The 18,296-nt window shown below is 42.3% G+C and overlaps 1 protein-coding gene across 3 annotated transcripts; it reads left to right on the forward strand.

Annotated features, from left to right (window-relative positions):
- Positions 1-1,283: 1,283 nt before the first annotated feature.
- LOC136427400 (kelch repeat and BTB domain-containing protein 8-like) lies at positions 1,284-17,846 on the forward strand. 3 transcript variants are annotated; one of them, XM_066416225.1, is made up of 5 exons: positions 1,284-1,592; positions 2,065-2,325; positions 3,167-3,306; positions 3,882-4,091; positions 4,385-6,196. In XM_066416225.1, exons 1-5 carry the CDS (start codon positions 1,338-1,340, stop codon positions 5,316-5,318), a joined length of 1,800 nt encoding a protein of 599 aa, XP_066272322.1. In that variant the 5' UTR covers positions 1,284-1,337; the 3' UTR covers positions 5,319-6,196. The 3 variants fall into 3 exon arrangements, with proteins under 3 accessions (XP_066272322.1, XP_066272323.1, XP_066272324.1); XM_066416226.1 differs by lacking the exons at positions 2,065-2,325; positions 3,167-3,306; positions 3,882-4,091; positions 4,385-6,196 and adding exons at positions 13,924-14,190; positions 14,630-14,769; positions 14,903-15,109; positions 15,678-17,846 and having other exon boundaries at positions 1,297-1,592; XM_066416227.1 differs by lacking the exons at positions 1,284-1,592; positions 2,065-2,325; positions 3,167-3,306; positions 3,882-4,091; positions 4,385-6,196 and adding exons at positions 6,505-6,871; positions 13,924-14,190; positions 14,630-14,769; positions 14,903-15,109; positions 15,678-17,846.
- The last annotated feature ends 450 nt before the right edge of the window (positions 17,847-18,296 follow it).

Here is an 18,296-nt window from a genome sequence, read left to right on the forward strand (position 1 = left end):
AGTAGCATACACTTGTCTTCTCTCTATTTGCATATCAATTCATAGTTCGTGGTTATAAACCTGCTGTTCGACTAATCTTGCTCACAGTCACTGACGAAAAGTAGTGGATGCTACCTGAAACGTCTGACCGTTTCCAAAATCATATTCAGTTGATTGAGTAACTGCTTTTTTTGTGTTCAGATATCGATATCGGTTATTTAGATCTTGTGGTAGAAACCTTACTGCGACATTATGTGGGTAATCAGTGCATGTCTATCTGACCTACCGAGCGACCACCGTACCACTCTTTTGCTACGGGTAATCAGGATATGTCTGTCTGTTTACCCTTTGACCCAGATTGTGTCGTTCCTGCCTACCAAGACTCTTTTACCGACAAGAGCTATCTGCACGGGTTTTTTGGGTCTATGGGTGACTTACAGAAGGCCGGAGCCTTTCAGGATATCATTCTTGATATTGAGGACCGGAAATTTCCCTGCCATCGGCTTGTTCTGTCCGCGGCCAGCCCCTACTTCAGGGCTCTGTTTACCAACGACATGGCGGAAAGTCGGCATAACGTTAGTTCGAATGTAAGTCATCACCAGATCCGACATCTCATTACTATCTCACGTAAAACAGATTGACATCTGGCCAAGATGTGCCAATATGCAAAAAATCGTGGAAACTGCTCCTTGCAACTTGTCAGGACGTATATTTCTGATCATTTCTACCAAACCAGCACTCAAGTTAACAGCATGTAAAATAGAACCTTCCTGAGAGCGGTTCAGATATCGATATCGGCTGTTTACATCTTGTTGTAGGCATAATAGCATCTCGAGAGATGATGGCAGCAAACGTACTGCTACATTATGGTCTCATTCCTGTGTTAGGCCGTCCCATTGGAATCAACGTTGAAATACTCAACTTTTTAAATTCTATTAGAAGCAAACGAGTTCGTCATACAGCAAAAAAAAGATTCACCCAAATATAACCGTGACCACGATATTTATTGCATTTTAAACTGCAGGTACCCACTATCCGCACGGGGCCGCTGTTGTACCGCCAGCGCCTGACCGTATCGCTCATAGCAAGTTGCGTTCACGTCCGACCTCTCGCTTGGATGACGAAACTTTCCTACCTAATCCTGACAGTAATAATATCAGGTGTATTATAATATCAGGTGTATTAATAAACAAGCTTTCGTCTCTAATTCTAAACACACGCCTCTTATGCCCAGTTTTTTTTTTTTTTTTTAGGTCGGACTATTTGTGACTACACGCGGACTAACACAGGAATGAGATCTTATGTGGATCATCCATCTGACCTTTAAACCCAGGGGTCATGCTAATTCCGTCATCAACATGGCCGAAGCAGACCAAGAACCCAACGCCAGAGCAGTTCGTCCTCGTTCCTACAAAGACGAGAGCTATCTGCACGGGTTTCTTGGAACTGTGGGCGACTTACAGAAGGCTGGGGCACTGCAGGATGTCGTTCTTGAAGTCGAGGGCCGGCAGTTTCCCTGCCATCGGCTTGTTCTGTCCGCGGCCAGCCCCTACTTCAGGGCCATGTTTACAGGTGACATGGCGGAAAGTCGGCAGAAGACGGTTGTTTTACAGGTAAGGTTGGCGTAACGTGTTAATAGAGGGAAACGATAAACTTTCAAAGATGCTGCGTATCATAGAGCACTTGTAAAACCACGAAAGACTGTACAACGTTCTTGTAAGTAAACGTATCTCCCTTGCATGCCCCCCTTCCCCACTCACTGATATTTTTGTTGTAAAGTAAACGGTCTAAGGTTAACTTTGGTGGTCACAATGAGCATTTTCGTGCCTAAAAACAAATCCGTTAAAAAAACAGGATCAAATATGAAAAATTGATGTTGATAAAATATCAATTAAATAGAATTGTGTTATATTTTACTGCTATATATTCGTTGATGCCTCATAGTACGTACTATGTGGTGTTTACATTTTAACAATTAGTGAGTAGATTTGTGATATATTTCCATGCTACATACGCATTTATAAAGTTTGATGTTTTATATATTTGATAAACATATGAAAATTGGTATGTTGTATTCATGTACAGAGTTTAGATGCAGCCATGTTTGGGGAGATCCTGAGTTACATCTACTCGGGAACCCTCCATGTGTCTCTGGACAAAGTGCAGCCTCTGTACCAGGCAGCCGACCTCCTCCAACTGGACTATGTGAGAGACACCTGCAGCAGCTACATTGCCATGAACGTGGAGAGCTCCACCTGTGTGGACCTGTATAAATTTGCTAATATCTTCTCCTTGGACAATGTCCGGAACCGTTGTCTGCAGTACATAGGTAGACAATTTCGAAAGGTTTGTCTTCTTTTGTATCGTGATTACAAACTCATTATGCATGGCAGCCTTTGAAGACCTGATGATATCAAGCTAGCTCAGAAGTAAGAATTAGGTTCAAATAATCAATGACTTTAATCACATGATGTGAGCAACTACGAAAAGCTTTTTTGTCAGCAGAATAAAACCTTTGGGTAGATGCTACAGTGACTGTTTCCTATAGGAAAGCATGTCAAAATACACTAAATCAAGACTCCATGAAAGTACTATCCCAAATTTCAATCTTAACGATTCTGCTGCACCAGAAGGTCAGAAGGGTTTGTTTTAAAAAAATGGAAAGAAAAAGGGTCTTGTCCAGCCTGAACTCACAGAAAGGCCAAAAGTAGTGAAGAAACCCTATAGCTACCTTTGACGACATTTTCTCCTGTATACATTCGATCAGGGCCAGTAGGGCCCAACAACTCAGGCCAACAGAACAAGACTGCTGAAATAAACACATTTTGACCAAATTGAGACAGCTTGGACCCTGTATGTGCTGTCTCACCCAAAAATGTTCCAGATTTGGCCAGAATGTTCAAGGAAAAGGAGGATTTTCAAGGATTTTAAGTAGGGACTATAAACATATTCTCATTTGAGCCCGCCACTGTGCAACTCCACTGTGGCGTCTCCCTTCTCGCAAGCTACGACTTAAACATCTTCATATAAATTTATTTGAATTGCCAGAGCTTGTAATTCATTTTTGGGAAAAGAGGCACTGGTGCACCCAACCAAAAAAATATGCACATGCAACCAGTATCACTCTATTCTAACCTGACGTTACAACTGCTTGTGATTCATTTAAAAGCATTTCACACCTCCACAGTTTGCCACCAGCAACGAGTTTTGTAGCCTTGGTGTGAATCAGCTGACTGAGATCATCAGCCACGATGAGCTGGATGTTAAAGAGGAGACAGCAGTGTGGGAGGCTGTGGTGAGATGGGTGCAGCACAGCAGGGAGGACCGGTGGGTGTTGTCCAATCATTGATATAGATATCTACCTTGTGTCTACTTCATTTCATGCATGACTGCAAAAGCTTACAAAAAAGTTGGCAAGTGATTTTTTCCAGTTGGTCCATGACATTTAGGATCCCCGACTTGTTTGAAGTAAGACCACAGCAAGTACATTTTAAGGATGGCATTCTCTGCAGACTCTAAGTTAAATGCGCGCGGACGAAAAAAAGGCGGGCAAAAAAAACCAAGACATCCACATTTTCAAACTTGAATACCATGAAGCATGTATAAGAATTGAAGCGATAAACCATTGTATTACAACAGGTCTCTTATCCCCGTTTTGACTAAAATATCAACTAACACTGATGTCAACACTAGAATCATTAAATTATGAATTTAGATTATTGTTGTTTGCGACATATGGTACAATTTTCGGTATGTTGACCATTGCCGAAGGGTAAAAAGTAATTTTGTTTTTAATTTCAAAATTAGCCGAAAATCAATGCGCCCTGATGTCACGCATGACATTTACTTGCTGTGGCCTAATGTCAACAATTTTAAATTGCCCGCATGTCCACCTCTTACAGACTGCACCACCTACCCAGCATCCTGCCTCACATCCGCTTCAACCTGCTGACCTCAGACGACACGGCAGCCATATTGGAAGACCCCCTGGTCAGGGAGGATCCTGGGAGATCTGAGGTCATCAGGAAAGTGGTAAAGAAAGGAAACTCCAACCTGAAGCCCAGGCTTGGGATGACCACCGAAATGGCTGTGCTGTACGCTTATACCTGGGGGTCAGGATATACTTCTTTTTATTTGTTTTACTTTGTATGTTGTGAACAGTCCTGGCACATCTTGTGGTCCTGCAATACACGTCTTCAGTGGATTTTGGGCCAAACACAGCAATAGATGAACACCTTGCTACAACATGTACTGGTGTTTTCTCTGATTCAGAGTCTGAAGCTAAAAGACTTCATTTGATGAATAACATTAATGCATGCTGTGGTCTTTACCTCATCCCTAAGGAAAGATTTAAGTTTGCAGTCTAGATTTGTTGACAATTTGTTATGTATCTTATAATCTTCAGTTCCCACGAGCTCCTCTTCATGAACCATCGGGAAGGGAAGTACATCAGCTGCAGTTACAAGACTGAAGACCTTCCTAATTTCTCAGCCATGGCAGTCACCAGTGATAACGACATTTACATTCTGCAAACTAAAGAATCAGAGCAGGATAATCAGCTGTCCCTGTTCAAGTATGACCATACAAAGAATGTGTGGGAGCATGAATGTACGTCATTAGTATCTAAGATACAGAAATATTGCTGTGAGGAAAACATTTTGGAAGTTGATGGGATTTTGTACTACACTGCTGTCGGTCTTGACGAAGACCGTCCATTGCTGGAGATGAGAAAGTACAACCGGCGCACGAACCAGTGGCAGGAGTGTTCACGGCTTCAACTTTACGAACCTATAGACGACTTTTCAGTGTTGTCCTGCGCTTCACAAATCTATTTACTCACAAGCACAGACGAAAGCATAGAATTGTATTGCTACAACCCAAGTCAGGACCGGTGGTGCGAGCGGACCCCACCGATGAACATTGATAAAGTTTCCAGCGCCGTTGCCTTGGGAACAGAGATTTTCTGCGCAAATCGTTCATCTGGTGACATTGTGGTGTACGACACTGAGTCAGGGTGCTGGCGGGAGCTGCCAGACAATTGGTCATACCCAAAAGACATTGATGTTAATTGTGCTAATTATCGTCGCAATCTTTTGGTACTGGAGAACCAGCTGCATATATTGTTAACCTGCCCTAGTGACGAGAATGAAGCTGAGTGTCTGGTATGTGTGTATGGTAGGTCTGCTGGGGACTGGAGAGACTTGAAGGCCATCCTGCCCGATGATGAATATTTTGTGTATGGTCGCCAGTTACCGGTGGCTCGTATGTATCTACCATATCTTAAAGTGCAGGGTAAGGACGCATTGAGCACAGCAGGCGTGCAGGGCATCGCTGTTTAACAACCTTTTTCTTTAGAACTCTGCTTTTTTCCAAAGGCCCCTACAATTGGATAAATCTTTTGCTACCTTTTATACTGAGGTTAAACTTTGACGGAAACTATTCCACAAAGTTGTGTGGCTTCGAAACAGAGATGTCTATATGCACCTTGTACGGCAAGGGAAGGACGCGTATGTAGATAAGGGACACCTTCTCATTACTATTCCGATATATTGTCTCTTTGATTAAACAATTGTGGTACCAGACATTTTACCTTTTATAAAGCTGTCATTATATGAATTGTTCATTAATTTTTTCCTCTAGTGCGATTTATTTTGCCTAAGTTGATCACTTTGTATTGAGTGAGTGATCACTTTCATGTCAGCCTGACTAAATCATGCTTCTAGCCCTCCCACTGCCGCTCAAAGAGGGACTCCATAGAGCCCTGGACTGTGAAAATTTGTATCACTCAGACTATTGACATGTTATTTGGTGCTGTTAACTTTTGCATAGGAAGACAATTGGAAGGTCACATTATAACAGACGTTATTTCCTTTCTAAAACTATAAAAGTTGCTGTACATGTGTTCCATATCTTTATTTTTCTGTAGTGTGATTAAGTTTGTATTTGTTGATCACTTCCATGCATATGTTAACCTAACTAATCTTGTTTCTAGCAGCCCTCCCATCTGCCAGGCCTCTCATGGTAGAACTCTTTAGAGCCCTTGGCAGTGAGACTATGAATAGAACTGTTGATATGTTATTTGTTGTTAACGTTTGCTGAAGAGGTCAGTTAGAAAGTAACACCCCTTTAGATAGATTAGACCAGTTTATGTTTCCATTTACAATGTGTATCGATTTTTCACTTTTTTAAACAATAAATGTTTACTGAGGAACAAAAAGAGTCGTCCTTTTGTCCAGTGTTATCAATATGCTGTTTGACGACACATTGTACATCAGAGAGATTATTAGAACAAGTACTTTTGACTTGTGAAGGCCCGTTAACAAAGGCAGTTTTAACGTCTGTTGCATAACGCAAGTAAGCCAAACATCTGATAACTGTGAAAGGTTAGATATGCCTTTTATCATTCGCATCTGATTAAGACGTACCATCATACAAAAAAAGGAAAACTCCTTGTAATTAGTGGGGCATATTTTTACTACCCAACTTACCCGTAAAACGGAACCTTAAGGCCAGCCGGGTACAGATATCGATATCGGTTATTTACATATTGTGGAGGAAACCTTTCTGCGACATTATGTGGGTAATCAGTGCATGTCTAGCTGACCTTTGACTCTCCGTGCCTGAAATCGTCATCAACATGGCCGCCCCAGACCAAGAACCTCACGCCAGCGCAGTCCGTCCTCGTTCCTACCAAGACAAGAGCTATCTGCACGGGTTTCTTGGAACTGTGGAAGACTTACAGAAGACTGGGGTACTGCAGGATGTCGTCCTAGAAGTTGAGGGCCGGCGGTTTCCCTGCCATCGGCTTGTTCTGTCCGCGGCCAGCCCCTACTTCAGGGCCATGTTTACAAGTGACATGGCGGAAAGTCGGCAGAAGACGGTTGTTTTGCAGGTAGGGTTGGCGTGACGTGCGGTTAGAATAGCAAATATACAAATGTAACTGCCTCCTTTGTCAGTACTGGACAACCAGTACGGAAGTGGTCGTCATTACAGGAGCTCCAGTACTGAGACTTTCTCAGTACTGGACTTCCTTCACTGGGCAGCTTCAGTACTGGGAACCCTCCTGTCAGGACTGGAAACTGAGTGCTTCAGGGCTAGCTTAGTCAACCTTAGTAAACTTAGAACTTTCAGAGTAGACTAGATAACTTTTTAGATTCCCATGTACATTGTATTTCCATGAAACCTTGTTTGTCTGCAATTAGCCTTCGGGCATGAACTTGCAATAAAGTTATTATCATTATTATTTAAATGTACAGACAACTATTAACTATATATAAAATCCAAAACTGTCTAGTCGGTCCAAACAATGGATCATCCTTGCCAGTACTAATAGAACGTGAGTACAGGACGCCCAGTTCCGAAATAATTTGAGGTCTCGGCTTCCAGTACTGAAGAGTCACTATTTACTGGTAAATCCAGTACGGAACCCGTTACATCCGTAAATCGGCACTCTGTTATCCAGTGCTGAATGACCGTTGACCTAACCGGAACGCAAATCGTACTGGAACCCGAATGCCGAGAGAAGTTCGGCTCTGGAACCCGAGTACGAAACAAATTCAGTTCTGGACGTCCAGTGCTGACGAAGCTTCGGTACTGGAATAAAACCGTCCCGTACTGGAATTATTGTACGGAACTTCCTTCCGTACTGGGGGCCGAGTATCGGCGCTATTTTCTCCATGGGTTCCGTACTGGGCGCCCAGTAAGGAGCCGGTTACATCTGTATATTTGCGTTAGAATAGGAACTTTCGAAGATGCTACATATATCATATAGAGAATGTGTAAAACAACAAAATGTAAATGTTTGTGCCCTGCATGCCCCCCTCCCCACTTAGGGGTCAAAGGTCGCCCTTGCGGGTCACAATAGGGATTTTCTTTCAACCCTTTTTTACTCCGGGAAGGAGGAATACCTCCTTCTGGGAGTATTGGAAGTGCTTTTGTTTGCGCGTTCGCAGCTATAACTCACGATCCCGTCGTCGCACTGGTGTGTAACTTGGCATATCGTTTGCCTGATTCGGCGTGGTGATGCACAATGTCTATTTTACACTGTAACTACTTTAATCGTCAATACAATATCGTAATTGCACCCCTATAATTAATGGCAAGGGCCACTGTCCTGTTACGCGCCGATTTGAGGCACAAGACATGGTCGCGTAAAAACTCAATAGATCTCGCAAGAAAGGCCAAATCATGCATATAAATGTGTCCTCGTAATGTCAAGAAGCTGTCCAAGCCCCTGCGATACACTTGGAGATCCAAATATAATTTTCGAACGAGATTTGCACACTCAAAGTTGGCCCAAAATGAGCCTTCTTGTGTTAAATTCTGTCGTAGATTTCGCACTGCATGGTGGTTTCCGTGCTACCGTTTCAGCATTATCAGGCGTACTTTACTTCCGGGTCGTAGCAGAAGGAATTGCGGCAGAACGCGGAAGTGTGGTCTATCTTCACGTTCTATCCAAAGATATGCTAGAATACTTTTCTTATTTTAGAATTTGTCATGCAGTGCAAATATACAAATGTAACCGGCTCCTTACTGGGCGCCCAGTACGGAACAGACGACATCTACCGGGCATACGTCACCAAAAGTGTCCGTGCTCGCTGCGGTAAGCTTGTACGTATATGCTCAGAAGCAGTTGAGACATGGGGGGGGAGGGGGGCTGAGTTCCGGGAAAAGTTGGAGAAGCCCAAAGAAGACGGTGGCTTCGGCACTCTGGAGGCAACCTTCATGAAAGCTGACCCAATTCTAAAATGAAAGACCTTTCCGTTTGACGTCCGTGCCTATATGGGTGTACACACGCCCTTGAGAAAGCAAGGTTGAAATTGGGTCTATCGAATGACCCAATTCTAAAATGAAAACTTTTACGTTTGACGCCCGTGGCTATATGGGTGTACACACGACCTTGAGAAGCCAAGGTTGAAATTGGGTCAATAGAATGACCCAAGTCTAAAATGAAAACTTTTCCATTTGACGTCCGTGCCTATATGACCTATATGGGTGTACACACGCCCTTCAGAAGGCAAGTTTGAAATTGAGTCAATGGAATGACCCAATTCTACAACTAAAACTTTTCCGTCCTACGTCCGTGCCAATATGAGTGTACACACGCCCTTGAGAAGGCAAGGTTGATAATGGGTCTATGGAATGACCCAATGCAACTTTCTTTTATGGAAACTTTTCCGTCCTACGTCCGTGCCTATATGGGTGTACACACGCCCTTGAGAAGCCAAGGTTGACATTGGGTCAATGGAATGACCCAAAATTCTATAATGAAAACTTTTCCGTCCTACGTCCGTGCCTATGTTGGTGTACACACGCCCTTGAGAAGCCAAGGTTGACATCAAGTCAATGGAATGACCCAATTCAAAAATGAAAACTTTTCCGTTTGACGTCCGTACCTATATGGGTGTACACACGCCCTTGAAAAGGCAAGGTTGAAATTGGGTCAATGGAATGACCCAATTCTATAATGAAAACTTTTCCGTCCTACGTCCGTGCCTATATGGGTGTACACACGCCCTTGAAAAGGCAAGGTTGACATCAAGTCAATGGAATGACCCAATTCTATAATGAAAACTTTTCCGTCCTACGTCCGTGCCTATATGGGTGTACACACGCCCTTGAAAAGGCAAGGTTGACATTGGGTCAATGGAATGACCCAATTCTATAATGAAAACTTTGCCGTCCTACGTCCGTGCCTATGTTGGTGTACACACGCCCTTTTGAAGGCAAGGTTGAAAATGGGTCAATGGAATGACCCAATTTTCTATAATGAAAACTTTTCCGTCCTAAGTCCGTGCCTATATGGGTGTACACACGCCCTTGAAAAGGCAAGGTTGACATTGGGTCAATGGAATGACCCAATTCTATAATGAAAACTTTGCCGTCCTACGTCCGTGCCTATGTTGGTGTACACACGCCCTTTTGAAGGCAAGGTTGAAAATGGGTCAATGGAATGACCCAATTTTCTATAATGAAAACTTTTCCGTCCTACGTCCGTGCCTATGTTGGTGTACACACGCCCTTTTGAAGGCAAGGTTGACATTGGGTCAATCGAATGACCCAATTCTATAATGAAAACTTTTCATCCTACGTCCGTGCCTGTAGGGGTATGAACACGCCCTTTAGAATGCAAGGTTGAAATTGGACCAGTATATATAAACAATCCCTTAAGAGTGCAAAGTTGAAACCGCTTCAAAGGATCGCCACAGTTCGGACATAAAAGAATTGTACGTCCTAAGTGGGTGTATAACCAACGAGGCATATGATAAAAAAGTCACAATCTTCCCCCACGACCTCCGCTTGGAGAGTAGGTTATATGGGTATAAATTACACAAAAGCCACTAAGAGTGCAGAAAACATTCCGTCCTTATAGTGTACGACCGTAAGTTCCTAACAATGAAAACTCACACGTATGGAAAAGAACTTACGAACTTTTCCAAACAAGAGTTTCCCGTTTTAAGTTAGCGGATAGAACCCGTTTAATAATGCAATTCTAAACGTTCTTAAGGAACGCTCTTAGCTATGATTTTAAGGGTATAAGAGCTGAAAACAGTGTAAACTAGAAAGTGTATCAGGACATTATATACAATGCCCTCGTTGTATTGACGCAATGTCAACCTTGCCTTCTTAAGCCCCCGTCACAAATCAAGAATTCAGCTCGGCCGACGTGTCGGCAAGCTCCAAATGGGTATTTTAGGCCGAAAGACGGCCGATGTTCTGTCGATTACGCGACTTCGGTCGATTTTTGGAAATCAAAGTTGATCCAAATATGCTTGGGCGATTTTGAAATTCGGCGAGCTTTGGGCGATCTACAAATTCGGCCGACGCTTGCATGAATTGTGACGCCGGCTTAAGGGCGTGTGTACACCCATATAGGCACGGGCGTCAAAGTAAAAGTTTTCATTTTAGAATTGGGTCATTCCATTGACCCAATTTCAACCTCGCCTTCTCAAGCGCGTGTGTACACTCGTATAGGCACGGACGTCAAACGGAAAAGTTTTCATTTTAGAAATGGGTCATTCCATTGACCCATTTTCAACCTTGCCTTCAAAAGGGCGTGTGTACACCCATATAGGTACGGGCGTCAAACGGAAAAGTTTTCATTATAGAATTGGGTCATTCCATTGACCTAATTTCAACCTTGGCTTCTCAAGGAAGTGTGTACACCCATATAGGTACGGGCGTCAAACGGAAAAGGTTTCATTATAGAATTGGGTCATTCCATAGACCCAATTTCAACCTTGGCTTCTCAAGGGCGTGTGTACACCCATATAGACACGGACGTCAAATGAAAAGTCTTTGATTTTAGAATTGGGTCATTCCATTGACTCAATTTTACCTTGCCTTCTCAGGGGCGTGTGTACACCCATATAGGCACGGACGTAGGACGGAAAAGTGTTCATTTTAGAATTGGGTCTTTCCATTGACCCAATGTCAACCTCGCCTTCTCAAGGGCGTGTGTAACGTTACACCCATGTAGGTACGTACGTAGGACGGAAATGTTTCCTTTTAGAATTGGGTCATTTCATTGACCCAATTTCAACCTTGCTTTCTCAAGGGCGTGTGTATACCCATATAGGCACAGGTGTCAAACGAAAAGTTTTCCTTTTAGAATTGGGTCATTTCATTGACCCAATTTCAACCTTGCTTTCTCAAGGGCGTGTGTATACCCATATAGGCACAGGTGTCAAACGAAAAGTTTTCATTTTAGAATTGGGTCATTCCATTGACCCAATTTCAACCTTGTCTTCTGAAGGGCGTGTGTACACCCATTTAGGCACAGACGTGAAACGGAAAAATATTTTAAGTATGTTAGAACTTACGAAGTTTTGCTAAAGAACAGTATCAAGTCTGTGTTAAGTTGGCGGGTATAACCCGTTTGATAATGCAATCTTAACGTTGTCAAAGAACGGTTTTCAGTTATAATTCGGAGGTTATATTAAAAAGCCGAAGATTTTTAACGGTATAACTAGAAAGTGTGACAGAACATTATATACAATGCCATCATTACTTTCAAACGTGTACTGGGCCGCCTCCTTGGGCGCTTCCTGCCCGAACACAGTCAACTGTCATCAGAATCAATACGAAACATTTCTTTTGCTCTGTCTTGCCAGCCTTAGTATTCTGCCGTCACGCTGAGTGTGACCCGGAAACAGTGGAGTGTCGCCCTCAAACCACATGCCGCGAAACCCCCATATGGTGCGTTCTTGGTCCGGAGTGTAATTGGGTAAACCATAGGAAAAACCTTGGAAAATGGGTCATCTTTAACTCGAGAAATCTTGCTTCTTGGAGAAGTTTAAATACCCAGCTTTATTGCAGGGGCTTGAGGAACGTCTTGACATTACGAGGGCACATTTATATGCATGATTTGGCCTTTCGTTCGAGGACTATTGAGTTTTTACGTGACCATGTCTTGTGCCTCAAATCGGCGCGTAACAGTCCTGCCATAGCGACCATGTTATAACCTGTTACGCTTGACTGCAATACTTCAGGCAGATACGGGGTACGAAGCTTTCCTACTTGCTATGATCGTATAGTCACTGTTACATTGTAAAATAGACAACGTGCATCACCACACGCAACCTAGCTAGCGATATACCAAGTTACGTACCAATGCGGCAACGAGAATTGTGAGTTTTCACTGCGAACATGTGCAGAGTGAGCTCCAGTCTGTGTATTAAGTATGCCGTGTCCTGTCGCAGGTCGCAGGTCGCATACTAGTTTGGCGCACGGGACGGACGATGCACTTTTACGCATAGTGTGAAAATGGGAAATCTCTGGACCTTCAAACTTACCACACTTGTAGTTTGTAATACGGAGGCTGTGACAATGTAAAAAGTTTACCCAGGGGATGAAAGATTGTTGAGATAAATCTCTCAGAATAGTGCGCGTGGGCCGGGGCCAGTGTCACTTCCGGGCGGTTCACCGGATTGTGACCTTCGACCTTCGTGAAATGTTACGATAATACAAATTTGCCTTTTTTTATTGCAAACAGGTTGATAGCTATAGATCAGACATTCCTGCAATAAATTGTGGAAAGAGAATTTACTGCATATTGGTGATTTCTGAAACATCTTAGTTGTAAGGCTGAATGGTTCGTCGATAATAATCTTCAAAAGAGGCCATCTATATCTAAATTTGTGACTTTTCCCGGAATTTCTAGATCCCATCTGTGCCATGCTTTTAAAACGTACTTTTAACAGGTTGACCACTACTGTATTGAAAGAAAAAGATAAATAAACACTTTTTCTTTACTTGCTCTAAAACACTACTTGGACTGTGCAGAGATGCAATTTGTGTGGGTCAATACTTTTAATTCTTTAATTACCGCTTATCAAAAATGCACTTTTCACACCTGGCTCCACATACAACCCACGATTCCGTTGCTGCACAGATACTTAAGTATCACAAAATGATATAGGACTGAAGGTTCTAATCGAGAAATAGTGCTTCATGATAAAGATAGGACATAAAATGGACCAAACCATTAAAGTCTGCGGCCATCATTAACAATTATCCAGTATGATGGCCCATCCCTATCTACAACCAAATAAACCAGGATAGTAATTGTCTGTGATTTCACACATGACATCAAGATCCATTTCATGCATTTATCTTACAACTGAGCAGGTCACTAGCAAAGGAAATTTAACAAACACCTCACCCACAATGTACACACTATAAATACTTCACGGAGAATTGTGTCCTACGAACTCTTGTTTCAGTTATAAGAAACAGATCAAAATTCAGAATAATAGTGTAGATATAAAAAAAGAATGGGATGAAATTTGACCTTTATAGTTTTCTGTATCGTGTTGACAACCGCTCCTCGGAGTATTATTAGTTCTGTTGTAGTAGTATGTAGTCTACATAGTAGTCAGTTCATGACATTATATGTGGAAGAAAGTTTATACATGTACATTATCGTACCATAATCTGCTGCAGGGTTTGGATGCAGGCATGTTTGGGGAGATCCTGAGTTACATCTACTCAGGAACCCTCCATGTGTCCCTGGACAAAGTTCAGCCCCTGTACCAGGCAGCCGACCTCCTCCAACTGGACTATGTGAGAGACACCTGCAGCAGCTACATGGTGGAAAACGTGAAAGTGGAGAGCTCTAACTGTGTGGACCTGTACAAGTTTGCCGATGTCTTCTCTGTGGACACTGTCCTCAATCGTTGTCAGCAATGGATCATTAAGCACTTTACTGAGGTCCGTCTTCATAATGGCTTTGTCTATTGTCCATTATAAGAGCAATCGTATTATATTTAAAGTGTTGAAATTGTAGTGCACACACAGGGAAGGTGATGAGAGGACTGCTGACATGCCACATGCCTTTGAAGCTGGTGTGGTACACCAAAGGGTGGATACACCGACTTAGAAGATACATTTGCTTGTCATTTTTAATCAGCTGGATAGATGTGCATGGAAGGGCAGTATGAAGACTAGCCAACTGCTGCCCACCCCTGCGTCTGGAACCCAGTTGCAGTATAATACTGGATACTATACTACATGTACACATAAAGCTTCTTGTATTTCAGTCAAACATTTTTGCAACTTGCCTTGTTAGATATACCTGTACCCTGTTCATTCGCAGGTTGCCTCCATTTTTGCAACATGGAACCTTTACATTTACTCTGTAACTCCACAGGTTGCCTCCAGCGAGGAGTTCTGCAGCCTTAGTGTGAATCAGCTCATTGAGATCGTCAGCCACGATCAGCTGGATGTAAAAGAGGAGACAACAGTGTGGGAGGCTGTGGTGAGATGGGTGCAGCACAGCAGGGAGGACAGGTGGGTATCAGTTTTTTGTTGTTTCAGCTAAGTTCTCATATTGTAGTCGGTACTTGAACTAAGTATGATGTATTAAGAAGCTGCTGTGTTGCCAAGAAATCAGCTGAATCCACCTTTACCTTGTACCCTACAGACAGCACCACCTACCCAGCATCCTCCCTCACATCCGCTTCAACCTGCTGACCTCAGACGACACGGCAGCCATCTTGCAACACCCACTAGTCAGGGAGGATCCTGGGAGTTCTGTCATCAGAAATGTGATAAAGGAGACTGCCAATGTTAACAAGAAGAGGAGGGTTGGAATGGACTCACTGGAAATGGCTCTGCTTTTTTCCACAAGGTGTGGGTCACAATCATTTAATCACCGTGTCAGTAATAACAATCAGTGTCAGTATTACGTATATGTCCCTTATATGAACAACGATACATGAAAGGTAGCATTGAAGATGGACATCTGTCTCCAGGCTTGTCTTGTCTGAAAATTGCTACAGATTGCTACAAATATTTTAAATAATTGTGCAATAAGCAGACTTAAGTTTTTAGTCTTCTTTTGATCATGTGTATTGCACAGCAGTGTTTTATTTACCATGTGCATTGTTGTTTCTTCAATCATTTGAAATTCTTAATCATTGTGGGGGGAAATGTGTGATAAATTGGATCGAAGCTGTACTAATTCATTTTCTTGGTAATTTAAATTGTCTAAGAAAATTAGCAAGAGGTCAAGATGAAAATAGAGGCTAAGAGGAAAACTGAAACCTGACAATATTTACTCCCTGAAACTGTGTATCCTGAAACTTCAGACTTCTTTCAATTTGATGTGTTCCACTTGAGTATGAACTTCATCAATCCTAGGACCATTAAATTCAATTAGTGTGGCCTGATTATTGAATGCATATTTATCTTTACAGTACAAGTGAGATGCTTTGGATGAATCCAGAGAAGGGGAAGTACATCAGGTGTCACTACAACATAGCTCCAATTGTTGGGACTGTTACTAGTGATAATGACATCTACGTCCTGGCTAAAGATTCCGATAGAAAGCATGCCCTGTTTAAGTACAACCATATCGGGAACAAATGGAAACGCAAGTCTTCAGTACGGAGATTAGACATAAACTGTGACTACCCACCATCTGACTTCCTTATGGAAATAGATGGAGATCTGTTTTACGTTGTTGTGATATCGCCAGGACCTAACGTGGTGTTGAGGAAGTACAACCAGTTCACGAACAAGTGGCACACTGTGCCGCACACAAGTTCGACACCTCAACACGATGGGTGGTTCGATCCGAATGTGGCAGTGTGCTGCAATCGGCATATCTATGTGTTCACACATACGGAAATACATCGTTACGACCCAAGAACAGACCAGTGGTGCAGAAAAGCCTACCAAATGGAATTTCCTGTAGTTTGCACAGCCGTTGTCATGGGAACAGAGATCTTCTTCACAGATAACAGAGACAAGTTATCCGTGTACGACACAGAGTTAGACACCTGGCGTGTGCCTCCAGGGTTGCTGAACGCAGATCAAGTCATCGAAGACGTCACACTCTTTGTGATCCAAAACAAGCTGCATGCATTGATAGAGACTTTAACTGACTCGAGTACAGACGAAGTCAGAATAGAAGTTCGGCAGGTGTTTGTGTATGACAGGTGTGAGAGTGTTTGGAGAGAGTTGTTTGTCCTGCCTGACGGGCATTTGAATAGATGTGAACTGATGATCCCTGTGGCTCGTATGTACCTACCGTATTTGAACCATGATGTTGGGACAGTGAATCCAGAGGGTGGACATGATGTATAGTATCACCATTGCAGCTCTCTAAGATTTTTTCGGATGTTCCGAATGACGTTAAAAGTGTTGCTCGTTTGTGAACATTTATTAAGAATTTCTGCTCTATTACTTGTAATTACTCTTCTTATACATTAGGGGCAGATGAGGGGCTGTTAACATGTAAGATAAAGATGAGACAGTGATGGATTTGTTACTATTCCTGTTTCTTTCACTGTAACTTTATGTTCACTGTGCACAGTCACCTCTGTACCGTGAACTTATCATCACCGTGATAAAAACTGTTTTTATTATTTATAGTTCGTTCTCTTGCTGCCACCTTTTAGTTTAAGTCTAGCCTAAAATGTCCATTTTCATAATACCGTGAAATTTTGCTACCGTGAATATAAAGTGAATTACAGTATTTTGCTGATATTGAGTAGTGTAACCTCAATTAGAAGTTATCCACATGTTTCATATATCCGAAACTTTCAAAAAGATCTCAAGTGCAGCACCCCACTCAGATATGCACAGTTTAGATAAGTAGGAGTGCATTATACCTGGGGACGTTTCATTGGAACCATCTTAGGTGCTGGATATTAAGAACTGGCAGAATGATGTTTGCGGACATGACCTGTCCTTTTAGAATTCTATTGGGAAACACGAGATAATGCATAATCTGGACTAAGACAGCCTTTTCTGTGACAGAATGGAGGAGTACATGTACATGTGTGTGCTTCCATTGCGTACATCAAGGACTACGTCCTGACCAGCTTCTCTTATGTCTATAGGGGCTGTCTTGTATATACTATTTGCCATTTAAAAACGGTACAGTGTAGTATCAGTAGTTTCTTATTTTGTTAGTTATTATGTTTCTATCATATGTTCTTTGTTTTGCATGAACTAGATAGCAAGCTTAGACCATTAACTGAAGTCTAACTGATATTTTGCGGTATTTTGTACATTTCAGATGTTTTCGAGTTTGCGTATATGCATTTTCCTGTCTTTTAGTATCTTATATAACAGTAGATATTCATGATATTCACAAACGAAGATGATTCTTTTCTGTGAGTTTTACCACGTGAATGTCTTCAGCACGTCTTAATAGAGGCACTTGTGAACACAGTTGTTCTTTTCCCAGTTCTTGAACGTATTGCTAATTTAGCCAAACGTGCCTCTATTTTCAACAATGAATAGATTATCAACAGGTGGTCTAACTCTTGACAAGTTTGGATGAAGTTTACTCCACAACTATTGTAAAAATAATTGCCATTATGGCAGTACCAGTAAATCATACATTGGTAAGTGAACTTTCATTAAGCTGTCTTCTTTTGCTAGATCTACAATCTAATTTGGGGGGGGAGAGTAAGTGAGAGGGAGAGAGAGAATTTGTGTGTGTGTGCGTGTGTGTGTGTGTGAAGAAAACGCTGAAAACAACAGCAATCCATTCTACCCAGCCACGGCAAGTAAATGTAACCTTTCAGAACAGATGTCCTAGGTTCGAATCTCTGTCAAGCCACCGATATTGTGCTTTTTAGAAAGGCCCTTTACACCAGTTTCCTCACTTCACACAGGTGGAAATGAGTACTTAACTTCGGGTAGAATGTTCAGTGGATGTCCCACCACACTTATTGAAAAGTAGGGCTCCTTTCCAAAGTGAATGGATAAAACGTCACAGTATGTAGGCTACAAAATCTTCAATAAGTTAAAGGAAGAAGAACTGATACATACAAAGGGAGAAAGTTTCTACACTGTTTATC

The sequence above is a fragment of the Branchiostoma lanceolatum genome, chromosome 2 (genome assembly GCF_035083965.1).
Source record: "Branchiostoma lanceolatum isolate klBraLanc5 chromosome 2, klBraLanc5.hap2, whole genome shotgun sequence".
NCBI lineage: Eukaryota > Metazoa > Chordata > Leptocardii > Amphioxiformes > Branchiostomatidae > Branchiostoma > Branchiostoma lanceolatum.

Excerpts from the sequence above, each read along its gene's own strand:
- LOC136427400 (XM_066416225.1), top strand. The coding sequence starts at position 1,338 with ATGGCCGAAGCAGACCAAGAACCCAACGCCAGAGCAGTTCGTCCTCGT. Across the intron at positions 1,593-2,064 it reads AGAAGACGGTTGTTTTACAG|AGTTTAGATGCAGCCATGTT; the intron begins GTAAGGTTGGCG and ends ATTCATGTACAG. Across the intron at positions 2,326-3,166 it reads TAGGTAGACAATTTCGAAAG|TTTGCCACCAGCAACGAGTT; the intron begins GTTTGTCTTCTT and ends ACACCTCCACAG.